Source organism: Caenorhabditis briggsae (assembly GCF_000004555.2).
Source record: "Caenorhabditis briggsae complete genome, chrX, whole genome shotgun sequence".
In the NCBI taxonomy this organism is placed as follows: Eukaryota; Metazoa; Nematoda; class Chromadorea; order Rhabditida; family Rhabditidae; genus Caenorhabditis; species Caenorhabditis briggsae.
The window spans coordinates 8782784-8797552 of NC_013491.2; the positions used below are offsets into that span (position 1 = coordinate 8782784).

The 14769-nt window shown below is 38.8% G+C and overlaps 5 protein-coding genes across 5 annotated transcripts; 3 read left to right on the forward strand and 2 right to left on the reverse strand.

Moving 5' to 3' along the window:
* Positions 1-374: 374 nt before the first annotated feature.
* On the reverse strand, positions 375-627 carry CBG27650 (the record flags this gene model as incomplete). The annotated part of the gene is given in 2 exon segments (XM_045239507.1): positions 375-557; positions 571-627. 2 exon segments carry the CDS (start codon positions 625-627, stop codon positions 375-377), a joined length of 240 nt encoding a protein of 79 aa, XP_045099490.1.
* Positions 628-719: 92 nt separating this feature from the next.
* CBG27651 lies at positions 720-1620 on the forward strand (the record flags this gene model as incomplete). Its single annotated transcript, XM_045239508.1, has 3 exons — positions 720-949; positions 1000-1071; positions 1503-1620. The coding sequence occupies 3 exons, from the start codon at positions 720-722 to the stop codon at positions 1618-1620; spliced, it is 420 nt and encodes a 139-aa protein (XP_045099491.1).
* A 770-nt stretch (positions 1621-2390) lies between these two features.
* CBG27652 lies at positions 2391-2615 on the forward strand (the record flags this gene model as incomplete). Its single annotated transcript, XM_045239509.1, has 1 exon — positions 2391-2615. One exon carries the CDS (start codon positions 2391-2393, stop codon positions 2613-2615), a length of 225 nt encoding a protein of 74 aa, XP_045099492.1.
* A 2909-nt stretch (positions 2616-5524) lies between these two features.
* CBG27653 lies at positions 5525-5629 on the reverse strand (the record flags this gene model as incomplete). Its single annotated transcript, XM_045239510.1, has 1 exon — positions 5525-5629. One exon carries the CDS (start codon positions 5627-5629, stop codon positions 5525-5527), a length of 105 nt encoding a protein of 34 aa, XP_045099493.1.
* Positions 5630-7028: 1399 nt separating this feature from the next.
* CBG14255 lies at positions 7029-14404 on the forward strand (the record flags this gene model as incomplete). Its single annotated transcript, XM_045239511.1, has 17 exons — positions 7029-7098; positions 7146-7268; positions 7312-7437; positions 7485-7598; positions 8190-10021; positions 10051-10433; positions 10478-10643; positions 10689-10889; positions 10947-11069; positions 11133-11300; positions 11372-11480; positions 11527-11680; positions 12355-12483; positions 12529-13347; positions 13394-13667; positions 13714-13963; positions 14097-14404. 17 exons carry the CDS (start codon positions 7029-7031, stop codon positions 14402-14404), a joined length of 5349 nt encoding a protein of 1782 aa, XP_045095374.1.
* Between the last annotated feature and the right edge of the window lie 365 nt (positions 14405-14769).

Below are 14769 nucleotides of genomic sequence, written 5' to 3' on the forward strand. Positions count from 1 at the left end.
AACAGAGAAAAATTTTCAAAGATTTCTTCTTTTTTCGTCATTTTGGTGACAGACAGATTCATATCTTTCATCTCTTAGATCAACATTGGAATTCGACAAAAACGGATACAGAACCAGCCACACAAAAAAAAACTTGAAGATGTTCCTTCTTCCTCCTTTTTTGTTCTTCTTGAAGAATTTCGGCGCCAAGTACAGCCAAAAAAAATTATCAATCTCTCACCTCCCTTCCACATCAAATATCTGTATTATCATTTATATGACTGAATGATAACAACCAACTACCTGCTCGTAAAAATCTTACGATTCGTGTAGAGGTGTTTATTCCTTTTTTATTCACTGCTCGATCATACGATTCGGGTTTTCTTCATTTTCTCCTACCCCGTGTTGTATGTCAATTTTGACACCAAACTCGGTGAGGGGGAAAAAGTGCATTTCATCGGGAAAAAAGTGCGAGTGGGAGGACGTTTTTTTTTCATTTCGATGACATCTTTTTTGACTGGAGAACGACCACACCTCCAGATTGTATTGTTCCATGGGTTCTGTGTCACTTTCATCGCCTGCTTGTTTCACCGGCGGGTAACAGAGAAAAACTTTTGTTTTCGTTCTCCTAAAAAGGGAAGCAATCATTTTTTGTTCTTTTGATTTCTGATCATAATAATATCTTCCTGGTTCCCACCTACTGTTCTATTTTTGTTTTCCCAAAATTCGGTTTTCAGAAGATGGCTTCTACAAACAAGGTACCAAAGATCGACGTTAATAAACTTCCACCATACTTCCTCCAGATGTTCCCACAAGCCAAACAGATCCTCACTACCAATCCCATGCCGGGAAGAGAAGCGGAGCACGCCGCAGCAATCAAAGTGATCCAGGATTTTTTGAACACCGATTTCCAGAAGCCAATCGATTTGGACAATGTTTGCGGACACAAAGCTCCGGGAGTTGCGATGAAGTGATAAAAAAGATAGAACTGAAAAAAGGAAAAAGTTGGTAAATTTACAGAGAAGGATACTGTCCAGCCTGCTATAAGAAGGAGAATATTGACGAGTGTCTTCAGTACATGGAATTGTGCGAGTGAGTTGGAATTTCTAAAAGAGAAGAGTCGATTTCTAGAAAAAAAAAGTTCAGTAAAAATAAATCAGCCTGTTCAGAACCGATTAGAAACAAGTTTTGTTTTTTTTTCTCACTTTGAAAGTATACCTTGTTTCATAAGTATTACTGTATCTTGATCTGTAATTTCTTATTGATACTATTTAATTCAATTTCAATAAATTACTGGAATCTCGACGAACCGGTGAGATTCCAAGAAAAAAATTAAACCAAAATTTCTCTGTTGAAGAAGATCGGCTCATAGATATGATTTGATTTACAAGCGAACACCTTGTAAGCTCAGATTTTGATCAAAATTTCAGGCTACGTTGAGAATAGTCTATCTATGTGAAACCATCCAGTAGTGGGATCAGTGGATCAGTTTGCAAAACACTTTCAATAAGTTTCGTTTACAGGAAGTATGGCCCAGAAAGAGCTTCAAATATGATGAAGGAAGCAGCAATGACCAAGGCATCTACCTCCGGGACTTCCAGCTCATCGCAGGGATCGTCTTCCTCCCAGAAGAAAAATTAAATGGATATAACATATTCATCCCGTTTTTTTCTGTGTATGTGTGTGAACAACCTACTAATTTTATCCTCTCGATTTCTCTTAATTTTCATTTCCTAACTTTTGAAATCTTTTAATGTGAACCCAAAGTCAATTGCTGTGTCTGTTGGTGACAAACTCTCGTTCACTCTTTCTACTTTTGATAAATGATGATAAGAAAAATGTAAGGAATGCATGTCTGTGTTAGAACATTCAACAGAACACACATCCAATGACGTATTTTCGCCGAACTGAGATTGAAATCATAACGGAGAAGGCCGTCTCGACGCTTTCACTATCGGTTCACACTTTCATAATGACGAGGAGGACAACCGAATTGGATGCAGAACTCAATAAGCCAGGACGGACTAATATCGTGTGACCTTTTACGCTACATAATAAGAGCAGACAGAGAAACTGCCAGACAGACGAACGGGACCTTCGAATGCGGATAGAACTGCTACACACATGCGAGCGAGGGTGTATTCAAATTGGCCGACGGTCAGCTGACACCAAATGTTGTTTTATGATCCACCACCCAACCATCCTTTATAGTTCATATCTCGTTCTGACAAATATGATCTTATATTTCCGAACGGAACTATATCATGGGTTCTATCCAAGAATATTTTTTCTCTGAAAAAAACACATTTTGAATATCTGATATTCTTTTAAGACCTTTTTATTTGTATAATTTCATTTTTCAACTTCATATCTAATTCATTTTTGTTCACTCTAAATTTAATATTTCCAGAATGGTTTGTTCAACACCACCACCTTCAACTATTCCCGAAACCGAGAAGCCTGAGCCAGAAATGAAAAAAGAGAAGAAAAAGAGAGTATTTCGGAGAGAAACAGTTGCTGACAGATTGTTGGCGTCCGCGAAAAAGATGGCTGAGATTATTCGATTTCGAAGTGTTTTCACAAAGATTTTGTATTTTGGAAATACGAAGAAATATTTTTCCATTTCACTCTATTGAAAACCACTATTGAAAATGAAAGTTGGGAAAGACAGAAAAATTGGACAGCGGATAGCTCACCATTTTGTTTTAATGTTTAGCGGCGAGTGAACATGAGCATGCAACTTCTTACTCTACTCGGGAACTTTTAGCGGCTGAATTATATTATCACCTTGGACACGAAGAGGATCATATATACTAACCATCACAGAAAAGCCCAATGCCTTGACTTCGTTAAACAGCTAGTAGACGTCATCAAACAGGAATTTCACTCAAAAACAATGGGTATCAAAAGGGGCATCCCGTTCGCAAGTGGAATGAGAGCAGCGAAAATGATGGTTATTGTGAACAACCTTATAATCTTATATACCATATCCGGTTACACACATATAAGATGGAGCGATTTTCAAAATTTTCAGTTTTCATCCCAAATCACTTCGATTTCCAAAATTTCTGTGAAGTTTCAGTAATTTTGCATTTTCTTTGCGGAGCGAAAAAAATGTTCAAATTTACATAAAGAACTATAAAGCCTTTTCGAGTAGTATTTCCTGTACTTGCAATAGAATTTTTTCGATACACAAATATATATTATTCAATGATAAAAAAAGAACACTTGATGTACAGAAATCGAAGGCTTCGAATTCTGGGAATTTGGAAAATTTACGTGATGCACAGAAATTGAACGGTTCAATTTCTGGGATTTTTCACAGAACTCAATTCTAGAAAAGCATGGGGTGGGGTAGGGATTCAAGAAGGGTCGTGATAAAGCAAAATGAATATTAGGAAACTATCGTTGGACTTGTTGTTTTCCATAAACCGGATCCTTCGAGCTTGAAGATAATTTTTCCATGTGAGCTCTCTGTTGGCTGAAAAACTAGTTAAAAATTCTCAGTCGCATTGGAAGGGTTAAAGTAAAAATATAAATGCAAAGCTTAAAACTGACCTTTGTCACATACAGTACTTTAAAATGAAATTGATCGAGATAGTGGAAATGTTTTGTTCATAAGCTATGAAAGATTCCACGTGATGTTTTGAAAATTTGAAAAAGTTTTGAAAAATTGGCAACACGGATTTTTATTGATTTTCCGTCGAAGAAAACTGAGTGTTCTTCGACGTTCAGTTTTTCAGTTTTCTTCGACGATAAATCATTGAAAATCAGCGTTGCCAGTTTTTCAAAACACCAAGTGGAATCTTTTATAGCTTTTGAACAACATTTTTCCACCATCTCAACCAATTTCATCCTAACGTACTGTATGTGACAATAGTAAGTTTCGAATAACAATTTTTACTTTAATCCTTCCAATACGATTCAGAATTTTCAACTAGTTTTTCAGCCAACATAGAGCTCCCATGGAAAACAATTATCTTCAAGCTCGAAGGATCCGTTTTATGGAAAACAACAAGTCCAACGATAGTTTCCTAATATTCGTTTTGCTTTATCACGACCCTTCTTGAATCCCTACCCCCCATGCTTTTCCAGAATACCAGAAATTGAAAGTTTCGAGTTCTGTGAATCACATGAATTTCCAAATCCCAGAACTCGAACCGTTCGAGTTCAGTGAATCACGTAAAATTTCCAAATTCCCAGAATTCGAAACCTTCGATTTCTGTGCATCACGTAACTATTCACAAAAATTGAAAATAAACAGAAATAATGTAATTAAAACCATATTTCTCATGATTGCGTTGAAATAAAGTATTTCTGAACAAAAACATGTCGATTATGACATTTATCAGTAGTTTAGTATTTTCTGTGACGAATTACAGAAATTTGGACCATTTTTGTTTATTTCTTCGAGAATTAAAAATTTTGAAAATACTTCTTATATTATTGTTCTAGCTTAATTAAGAGAAAAGAGGAAAACAAAAGTGCACAAAGACTTATTAGCCAACCTAATATATTTTTTTAAAAAATTCCAAATGTTCAAGCCTCAGTCTAGTTTTAACTGGTATAATCAGATATTCTGATCTTTCTATGATTCCTCAAATTTTACAGTCAATGATTTTTTCTGATCACTCAATTTTTACAGCTGCACACGAGATCGACGACCTATCGGCATTGGAATGGGAGACATCTTCCGAACGGAGTGGACCAGTTGTTTGATCTTCAACTTTACCTAACTGCCAATATATGAATTTGTTCCTTTTTTCCCGATTCTTCACTGTTTTACAAAAAAAAAGAAGTTTCTCGAACTACAAGCAATCATGTGCTTTTTTAGCTCCGCCCAGAACCCAGAAAAAAATTGACGAAATCGCAATGCAAAACATAATAAAGGAAAATGTATACATACGAAAATCGCTTGGTGGTGAGTTTTTGAATGGACATTCAGGGTAATTTTCTTAGGACCTTTCTCTTTACAAGTGGACGTTGGGGAGAAGGGACGGAGAAAATAGGTGGGGAGTGTGCGGTCAGTTCCCGGGGACTCGAGTCTGGAAGAATAAATAGCTGTCAACTACTTCTTTTTGAACACTCTTTTTTTGTGGTGTTTGACTATAGGTCTACTAGCTTGGAATTTCATATATTTATGACGTGGCAAAGATTCCAGTAGCCCTCAAATATCTTTAAGGATCGTGCTATAGTTGCAAGTTGCATCTCTCCCAAGTTTTCTGCTCGATTTCCTGTCATGTTCTTTGTCAAGGTATTTCTTCATATCCAGACCACCAAAAAATATTTCATATGTATATATGTGAATGTATACTTGTACCGGAAGTCTATGTCTTTTTTGACTCGCCTTGTTATTTTTTCCAACTTTTTTCATACTATACTAAATAGCATTACACTTTCTAAGGTACTCCAGGATGTTCTTCAATGAACTTATAACGAGAGGTTCATACCTTTGTTCAACATGACCCTATAATTTTTTGAATGCTACGTAGGTTTTATTGAAGCCCGGTGAAGACGAAAATTTTAAGAGGTAGGTCAAAGTGAGCTATTGGGGGGTAGACTGAGTGGTCAGCAATGGGTCCAGTCCCTCCCAACAAAACGGAAGAGCATAAAAGGCGCACCTCTGTAGGGAGGAAAGCCAAGCGTCCATGCGGTCATCAATTCTTTTGCTGCCCACTTACCCAAAACTATACTTTTTTGTTCGAATACCAACAATTGTGTGTGTTATCTGTGTCTTTTTGCGTTAATCATGCTCAACTTGTCGCATTGTTCGACTAGTAGTCTCGTCGAAAGTGCACTGACCTTATTTTTTTCAGTTTTTGGGACCACTGAAGTCTAAATTTAATCTCGTTAAGTCTGCAGTTTTTCGGTTAGTCGGAATTCCAAAGTTTTCGCTTATAGAGAAGACAAGAACTTTCATGAACTTCTTCACTTTTTTCATGAGAGCAGTGTTTTTTTTTTGAAATTCTTCTGCTTCAAATGACTGAAGTTTTCTTTTTTTCAAACAAGATATGAACTTGAAATCGATCTTTTTGATTACCAATCACGTTTTCACTCACGTTACTTAAAATTCATATATTGTATTTTTTTTAAGTATTTGATTTTGATATGAAACTTTTACCAATTTTTCTTTTTGTTTAATTACCGCAGACACTCTGATAGAAGGCCACACTGTACTTGCACGTTGAGTTCAATTATCCAAATTCTTTCGAGAAATTAAAAAAATCTGATAAAATGTCAGATAATTGAGCTCAACGTTTAATAGATTTTCGTTCAACTAGAGCGTTAACGAAATTTTATCTGCATTACAGTTGTATCTGTATGCTTACCGGCCCGATTTTTTCAAAATTTTGTTTCAGACCTACCAGATCAAAACCTTACTTGGTAGATCAAACCTGATCTTGTAGTATTTTTTTGTGAAAACGTAAAAATGCCCAAAAAAAAGATCCGTCACCATTGATTTCTTAAAAGAATACATTTTGTGCCTATCTGAAACAATTTTCTATTAAAATGTTGCTGGAAATATTTTTTCGCAAAATAGGCCCTTGTCTCCTTGTCCCCTCTCTTTTCCCCAAAAAAATTATACTCATACTCTCTCACAATTTGTTCTTTATAAGAAAAGAACTCAAAAAAGATTGATGGAAAATGATCGGAAACGGAGGTTGCGGCGCTGCTCTCTTTCTGTCTCTCTTATCCTTCTCGTGTTTTCTTGTTTCAACTCACCGCTACCCGACTATAGTTACTGACGCATTCCAATGCAGGCTATTATTGCTCAGCATGTAATGGACACTGAGACCCAATTGTTCCAAATCTATATGTGCACTTTAATTGCTCGCTTATACTTTTCCTGTCCCGTTTCTCCTCCTTCTTGTCCTCCCTTGTTGTATAGTTGGAATCTTTCTTTATTACCTTTATTCTTTTTTTTTGCAATTGTTCAAATAACATAAATTTTCAGATCTTACTCTCCGAAAGATCACAAGTTTTGGATGAGTGAGACATTCTGATGTTGTCTGCTCACGAATACACATGTAACCAGTTCCAGTCTTTCCATGCTGACCGTCTTTCTATATTTGGTCGTCTTTCCAATTTTTGCCTTTTCGCAGTTTTTATCCTATGATGGTCAGTCTTTTTTCTCAAGTTAATTGAGAAACATTAATTTTGTTCAGCAATTCGAATGAGGGTACCAGGACGTTGTATGTCGGGTGATTATGATTGCGGGTTAGGTCAGTGTGTTCCGATTTCACAATTTCGAGATGGAAAACCAGACTGTATGGATGGTAGCGATGAATGTGAGTTTAAGAATTCTCTCCAACTCATACTTTTAATTTTTAGGGTGTTTCATCGGTCAAGTTAGTTGTGGTCCAGTGTATTGTGCAGACTACAAAGATGCATTTCCATGTATCCTATATCCAAAATGTGACGGGTCCACAAAACAATTACCCTGGTGTTCAGCATCCAGTAAGTCAAAAATTTAACTGATTCTCAAGTTAAGACAAAAATTTCAGAAGAAAAGCTATGTGCTGATAAAACATCGTTTCCGTGTAAGGGTTATGGAGAATGTGTTTTATGGGAATGGCTGTTGGATGGAAAAAAGGATTGTATTGATGGAAGTGATGAAGGTGTGTGGTATACCTTTCGTTAGAAGTTCGAAAATTCTTTGTAAAAAATGAATTTCTAATTAGTTAGAGTACGGTAACTTGTCTAATAGAATTCTTCTCTGTATTTGCACTTTAAACGTAATTACCATCATTTCTCTTATAGAAGGGTAACCAAATCTTCAACTTCTAGCTCAATTATCTTGATTGTTGTGCAAGGTTTCGAAATTCTTTCAACTGATGAAATACTGGCGATAGTATGATAAATAATTAATCAGTTGACAAAGTTTTCATATCTCTATTTTGAATCTTTTATATCTAGTGTGAAAAACAACTGAGCTCTAATATTAGACGAAAAAGTAGACAGTATTCTAAAGATTCAATCCAGAATGAACAATATAATAGTTTTCATATTTGCTTTTTTTGTAACAAGTTCCATTTTTGCTACCTTTATTTTTCAAAATTTCAAACTAGGATCACTGACTTCATTAACGGATTTCTGAAACTTAGAAAATTTGAAAAAAAGTTTGATTCAGCGGACGGAAAACTGGCTGACTGGGACTCTTCATTTTTCATAAAATATCTGATTTTCCCAAAAATATTCCTTTTTTTCAGATGAAAACTATGTTATGCCACTCGAACATGCATATCGTTGCGCTCGTAACCAGACCGGTCTGTTTCTCCCAAAACCCATCCCACCACCACCTGAAGATCATCCATCGCTTTATGTGGAAGGTTGCTCGATGTGCTCAAAACCACCCGCATCTCTCGTCCCGTCCACTTCGATTTCATCAGAAGGAACAATGGACCACACCACACCAAAGTACCCTTTCATCACATCCTCACCTTCAGGAAATACACAACCACCGCTGAGCAATTTCCCAATTTTTCCCAACGAGCAAGAGACACGACCCGGGGATTTCTTTTCAGTAAATGTTCCATCTGGTGTTGAGATCTCGAGAGTAACTAGTTCTCAAAAACCAAACGAACCAATTGGAGAGTTCTTTCCATCACACTCATCAACACCACTTCCGCCTCTCACAGATGCCACAACCCAATCTCATACATTTCGTCTAATCACAATCCCATCCATAAGTCAAACGCAATTCCCTCAAGCACCACTCATCTTTCCGGGACGTCCAGATTTGCCACCCATCACTGCAGCGCCTTCACCTCTAAACAATTGGCCAATTCCAATTGTGACCACCACACCGGATTCACATCATCAAGGTCCACTTCCGCCGATTACCTACCCGACTATCGAGGAAGGGGGTTCCGCCAAGATTCCACCTATAAGACCGGGTATCATTATAAGTCGACCTGTGACTCCAAAAAAGCCAGTGGATTTGCCTGAAGATGATGATGATTACTATGGGGATAGGGGAGGAGGAGGATCACCACCAGGAATAAATCCATTTGATCTACCGACACGTCCACCGGCCACATTTGCTCCAAGTGTGTTCCAGACTGCTGGACCAGTTGGTTTTCGCCCAATCACCAAACCTAGTGAAGAACCTGTTGAAAACGAATCGGGATATGGAGAAAGCCCCAACAAAGGAATCGTTGACACATTAGTCCCTCTAATATCAGGCCGTGTGTTGCCCAGCATACCAACACGGAGGCCTCTAACAATCCCAAGTTATTTCACCTCACCTCCATCTCCACATTTCCCAAACATGCCAGAATATCACACAACACGCCCAACTGGTGGAATGCTACCAACTCTAATTCCTCAGACAGAAGTTGACAAATATCTTCAAACGCAGATTCCTTCATTAAAACCAGGAGCTACCAGAAAACCAGAAGGCTTCATCGAAGAGAAACCACTGACACCACAACCTACACATTCTCCAGAAGTACCAGGACCTGGGACGAGTGAGAAAGAGGAAGTGGACCAGGAATCAAGCAAAGCAACAACAACGCGATCAAAGATCATTCACGTTGGACCAAATGGAGTTGTAGAGGAAAACGAGAAAAATTTGCCGGGGTCTGACAGAGAAGGTGTACGGAGCGGAACAGGAATCGAAAGTGGCACGGAATCAGTTACCGGATCCGACAAAATAATTCACATTGGCCCTACAGTTCAAACAACTCAGTCTACTTTAGAGCCTTCCAGTAGTTCTACAGCATCAAGCAGTTCGGAAGCTAGTACTGTATCCTCTTCAACATTACAAACAACGACTGTAAAAACTGGAGATCCAAAAATCGACGAATGTCTCTCAAAAATGTCAGACTCTGGGACATATGTTGTTTGTGATTGTCCTAATGGCCAGTTAAGAAACTCAGGAACAGGTAATTGTGAAGGTAAGTCACTTAGCCATACGTCAAAGTTAATTGTGGTTGATTCAGAAACGCTATCACTAATGAATATCAAAGTTAATGTTGGAACCATTTGTAACACCGACAAAGCTTCGTTTGAGCAGAAGCAAAGAATATTGCACCAGAAGGTAATACATAAAATTATTTATAAATTCAGAAGAAGAGTTCTCAGATTGCTCAATCCTACCGATCTTGCATCCGCTCTTCGGAGCATGAAAACGCATTAATTGCAACGATTGATTGTAAGGAATGTGATGTGCAGGAAGTGAACCGACTGATAACGACCAGATCCTTTGGAGAGCCAGGCACTTTGAATGTTACCGCTGAAGGTGATTTCGAAATTCGTTCGTTTTTAAAAGTTATTTTTTCAGCACTTGGTTCAAGTCTCTGCTCTGATTCCGATTTCAATCACTGTCACGTCTACTCGGATTGTGTTATAGACAATGAAAATCTCCGATATGCCTGTCGCTGCAAGAAAGGAACCACAGACACGTCTGAAGGGTACGGTAGAACCTGTGAGGGGTTTCCAGAGGAGTCTGAGTGAGTTCTGAGATTTAAAGGTAGAGTACCAGAAAATATTTCAGTTGCATATTGATTTTGGGAATCTGCTTGATTGTTTGGTTGTTATTCTTACTTGGAACGCTAATGCTATCACTACTATTCTGCATTTTGTGTTATGCACTTTGTCGAAACCGATGCTGTCGACAAATCGCTATTCATCCAGCGAACGCAGATGGCTTACAAACAGTGGTAATTCTCAAAATCTCGACAAGACAAAGAATTTTCTGATTTAAGGTCATTGGACCGAAAGCCGCCAAAAGTCTAGACCCCAACCGTGAACGTCTCCCTCATATGAAAGCAATATTTGCGGAGAGCTTGAAACATAGTGCTAAAGGATCCACATCAGTTGCCAGTGCTTTCGCTCTAGCTGATTTCAGGCGGAAGAAAGTTTCAAGACCACCAGATATGAGTCAGGTTATTGAAGAAACTGCTGAGGTGAAAAATTTTTCTTTTTTCTTTCTTATTTTCAAATGTTGTTTTTATAAATTTTAGTTCCCGGTCCCGAAATTGTCAACTTCTGAGTCAATGCCAAAAGTCAATAGCCTTGCAAAACTATCAACGAACTCTGAGCCTCCGACACCCGTAGGAGTAATCGAAACGCCGATTCTTGAGAAGGTACATCTTTTTTTCATCATAAACACTTGAAGGGCCGTGATCATTTAAAATTTCCATTTTTAGAACTCAAGCTCTGTGTCGCTTGTTTCCGCAAACGACAACGCACCTCAACTTCCCAGTTTACCACTGCCTCTTCCTGTCCCAATCACTACAAATGCTTCAACAACAAATTTAGAAGACGCGGGTTCGAGCAACGAAAAAAGAGCAGGCAGCGCTCCTCACGAACAACATGTTAGTACTAGCAACACAAAAAACAAAACATGAGTGTTTTCGGTGAAATAGAATAGGAAATGTTTTTTGAGGTGCCGGAAGCGGAAAGACCAGCGTCATCACATTCAATCGGTGTGCAGCCAACCATCTGGGAGACGTATCGGGTACTGGGACAACAATACTCGAAATCTGATCTGACTGGTGGGAAAAGTAATATATAATAAAATTAGTCACGAATGGATTACAGAGAGAAAACCGAGCGTAGATTCTTTGGAACAAATGTTCGAAGCAAGGTTAGCTGAAACTGCGAGGACAGCGAAGACAATACCAACTGTCAGGACAGAGAAGTCAGACACTTCTGCAATAACGTTCACAGCCAAACCCAACAAAGAGAAGACAGAGTTAGTTTGAGGGCAATATTCGGACAGGGGAACACTTTGTCCACCCAGAAAACACTTTGTTAATCTACAACATTTGAGGATAGCTTAAAAATAACCGATCTAGTCCCCTTGCAAACTTTTAAAATTTGTTCGTGAGTATCAGCCGAGTTTTTAAAGCTTCAGGACTAAAAATCATTCTTGCAGTGTACAACCAGCAATTTTCAAAGCGGACTTTCTCAATTTCTAGGATGACAAGAACATGAAATTCGTTGTGTTATACATATAATCAAACGAATTTTCATGTTCTGGACATTTTTTCAGATAATTTTTTGAAGTTTTGAATTAATCTCCAATCTTAGTGGTGGGAAAATACGAAAATTAAAAAATTTTAGTTGAAGAAATATCTGGAATATGAAATTTCATTGAATTCTCAGAATAACGCAATTAGTTTCATGTTCTAAATCTTTCAAGAAGTTGAGTAAATCGTATTTGCAAGTAGCTGTTTTTGCACTGAAACGCAGTTTTTGAAATTGGCATACCTTGGCTGAAACTGGCGAGCGGCGTTCTAAAATTTTCACAAGTGATATGCTATTCTAACCCTATTTTGAAAATTTCATAAAATCTGTATTCAAAAGGTATTGGAGTTGTTTCGTGAGAAGAATATCGTTTAAAAACCTATTCAATTCATTTTACAGTGAACCACCACCGACTGTTTCAAAGGAAGGGAAGACATTACCTAATCCTTCGGAAACCAAAGAAGAGAAAGCAGCCGCTGTTGCAGAGCAGATCGAACATAACCTGGAAGAGCAAGAAGAAACAAAATTGTAAATTCATTCCTATTCAGATTTTTCGACTTCACTAATTTTCAGAAAAGAAACCGATTCAAAACTGGCAGATATGATTGGAGTTACTAATTTTCACACTTCTAAAGATGTGTCTCCGTCCCGACCGGATTCTGGGGAAGGACCATCCAAAGAACCCGTAGCACCATGGGTTCTAGTTGAGGATAGGCCGATTGCAGACACCCTGGAAAAATCTCTGGAAGCAGCGTTGCTGGTCGAGATGGCAAAGCGTGGAATTGAGTTGCCACTGTCCCCTAAATCAGATACCCCGCTCGTCAAAGACTTGGAGAAAGTTGTGATAGATCCAGCATCTCAAGTAATCAAGCCAGCTGCTCCTGTCGATCCAGCAGAAGATTCTGATATCATCCCAGTGCCTCCGAAAAAGCCAGAGACTCCTAAAAAACCAGAAAGCCGAAAATCGTCTGCGAAACCCATGAGTGCGTCATCACGTCGGTCGAAAATCCCGAGCACGTCGCATTCGCGTGTGGGCAGTGCGAAGCAGATTGGTGAACAGGATAATGAGGAGCCGGAAGTGTTTGTTCCACTAGGAGCCAAAACAATTCTCCAAGACAAGAAGCGATTATTACGACGAAGTGGTGGGGCTGGTGGCAGTGAATTAATTCCATCGACAGATGAGAGTGATCCTGAAATCGCATTCTTCAAGCGTCTGGAGAAAATGAAGCAAGACCCGATGCGTTATCCGGTGCATCCCTATCGAAAATATGTGCGAAGGAGGAGACCAGAAAGAACACTGTCTAGTATATCGGAAAAAAGCGCTGAAATCGCCGCAGAGGCTGCACTAGAATATCCACAGGATACTTCAATATCGTGTCCACCAACAACAAGGTAATAAAACCTTACAACATTTCAGATACAAAAATTAAATTTTCAGAGCATTCCTCGAAGCACCACCACCTCCCCGTCCACGATACAACTTCAGACGTAAAGTTATCGAAGCAGCCGACGAGACATCTGATGTGGACCTTCCGAGACTTTCACCTGCACGACATCCACATCCAGTGGTTAGCTCACCAGAGATTCCAGATGTAACGTTGCAGAGGTCCATGGAAAATTTGCATAAAACAGAGATGAAAAATACGAAACCCCCATTCCATCCACAAACACCAACAAAGAAAAGCGCATTGCTGAAGAAAAAGCCTAGCAAGGTATCATTACTTTGGAACCAATAGTTTTTAGCTGCTCATTTTTCAGAGTGGCTCCGCCGCTCCCTCTGCATCCAGCATTCACAGCAGCCGACATAGTAGCAAATTTGCCTCGAAGGCTACAACTCCTCGTGGTGATGAAACGCCTTCTTCACTGACTTCTAGAAGTACAAGGCATTCTGTAATCAGCCGGAAAATTGCAATCAGAAGACAAGAGCTGAAAGCTGTCACCGGATCAGCTCGTGATTTGTCATGTTCGAGAATCAACAGTCGAGTCACACCTACACATGCTTTGCGAGGTGTGTATAATGTTTTTGTCAAAATGTTTTTGAAACAAAATTTTGGAGCTTTCCAAAGCATTCATTCATAACATTTTAATGAGCTCTAGAAACTTTTGATCTCAGTGAATTTTTTCACTACAAATAATTTCAGCTGCAAAATCTGTTGGGGACCTGTCCAAACCATTGAAACCCAATTGGGACATCAGCCCGTACCGAGACACTCCTGGACCCTCAACCTTCTTGCCTCCAATCACACCATCCCGCGGCGGAGCAAGAACCACCTTGACCTCCCCACAACCCAGACATCGCCGAAGTGACAGTCACTTCTCCAACACCTCGCTCCCACTAATATCTCATTCGCCCACTTCTTTCTGGAGTTCTCCTTATTTTAATCCCTCGGAAGATACCAAAAAACCGCCGAAAGAAGATTTATGGTGGAATCCAAATAAGCGCATGTGACCCCCATTATCATTCCATATTCTTTCACTTTCCCCATCCATATTGTCACAAAAATGTCTTTCTAATATTGAAAAAGTGCTTTCATGAATTATTCAAACCTACTGAATTCCTCCCCGTCATTGTCTCATCTTACCCCTTTTCTTTAAAAGCCCAGTGAAAGATTTCAGTCACAAAACGCGTGTAATGAACATACTTGTTAAGTTCAACCCCTCTTCTACCCGTCATACAAACGTCCTTCATTCGATTTTTTTTTTCATTTTGTACCCACTGCGATCTCTAATAAACAATGAAATTCTAAAAAGTGTTTTTAAAAATTTTCAGGATTTTTGACCTCCATGACGATATAGTTTGGGCCCTAACGTTTG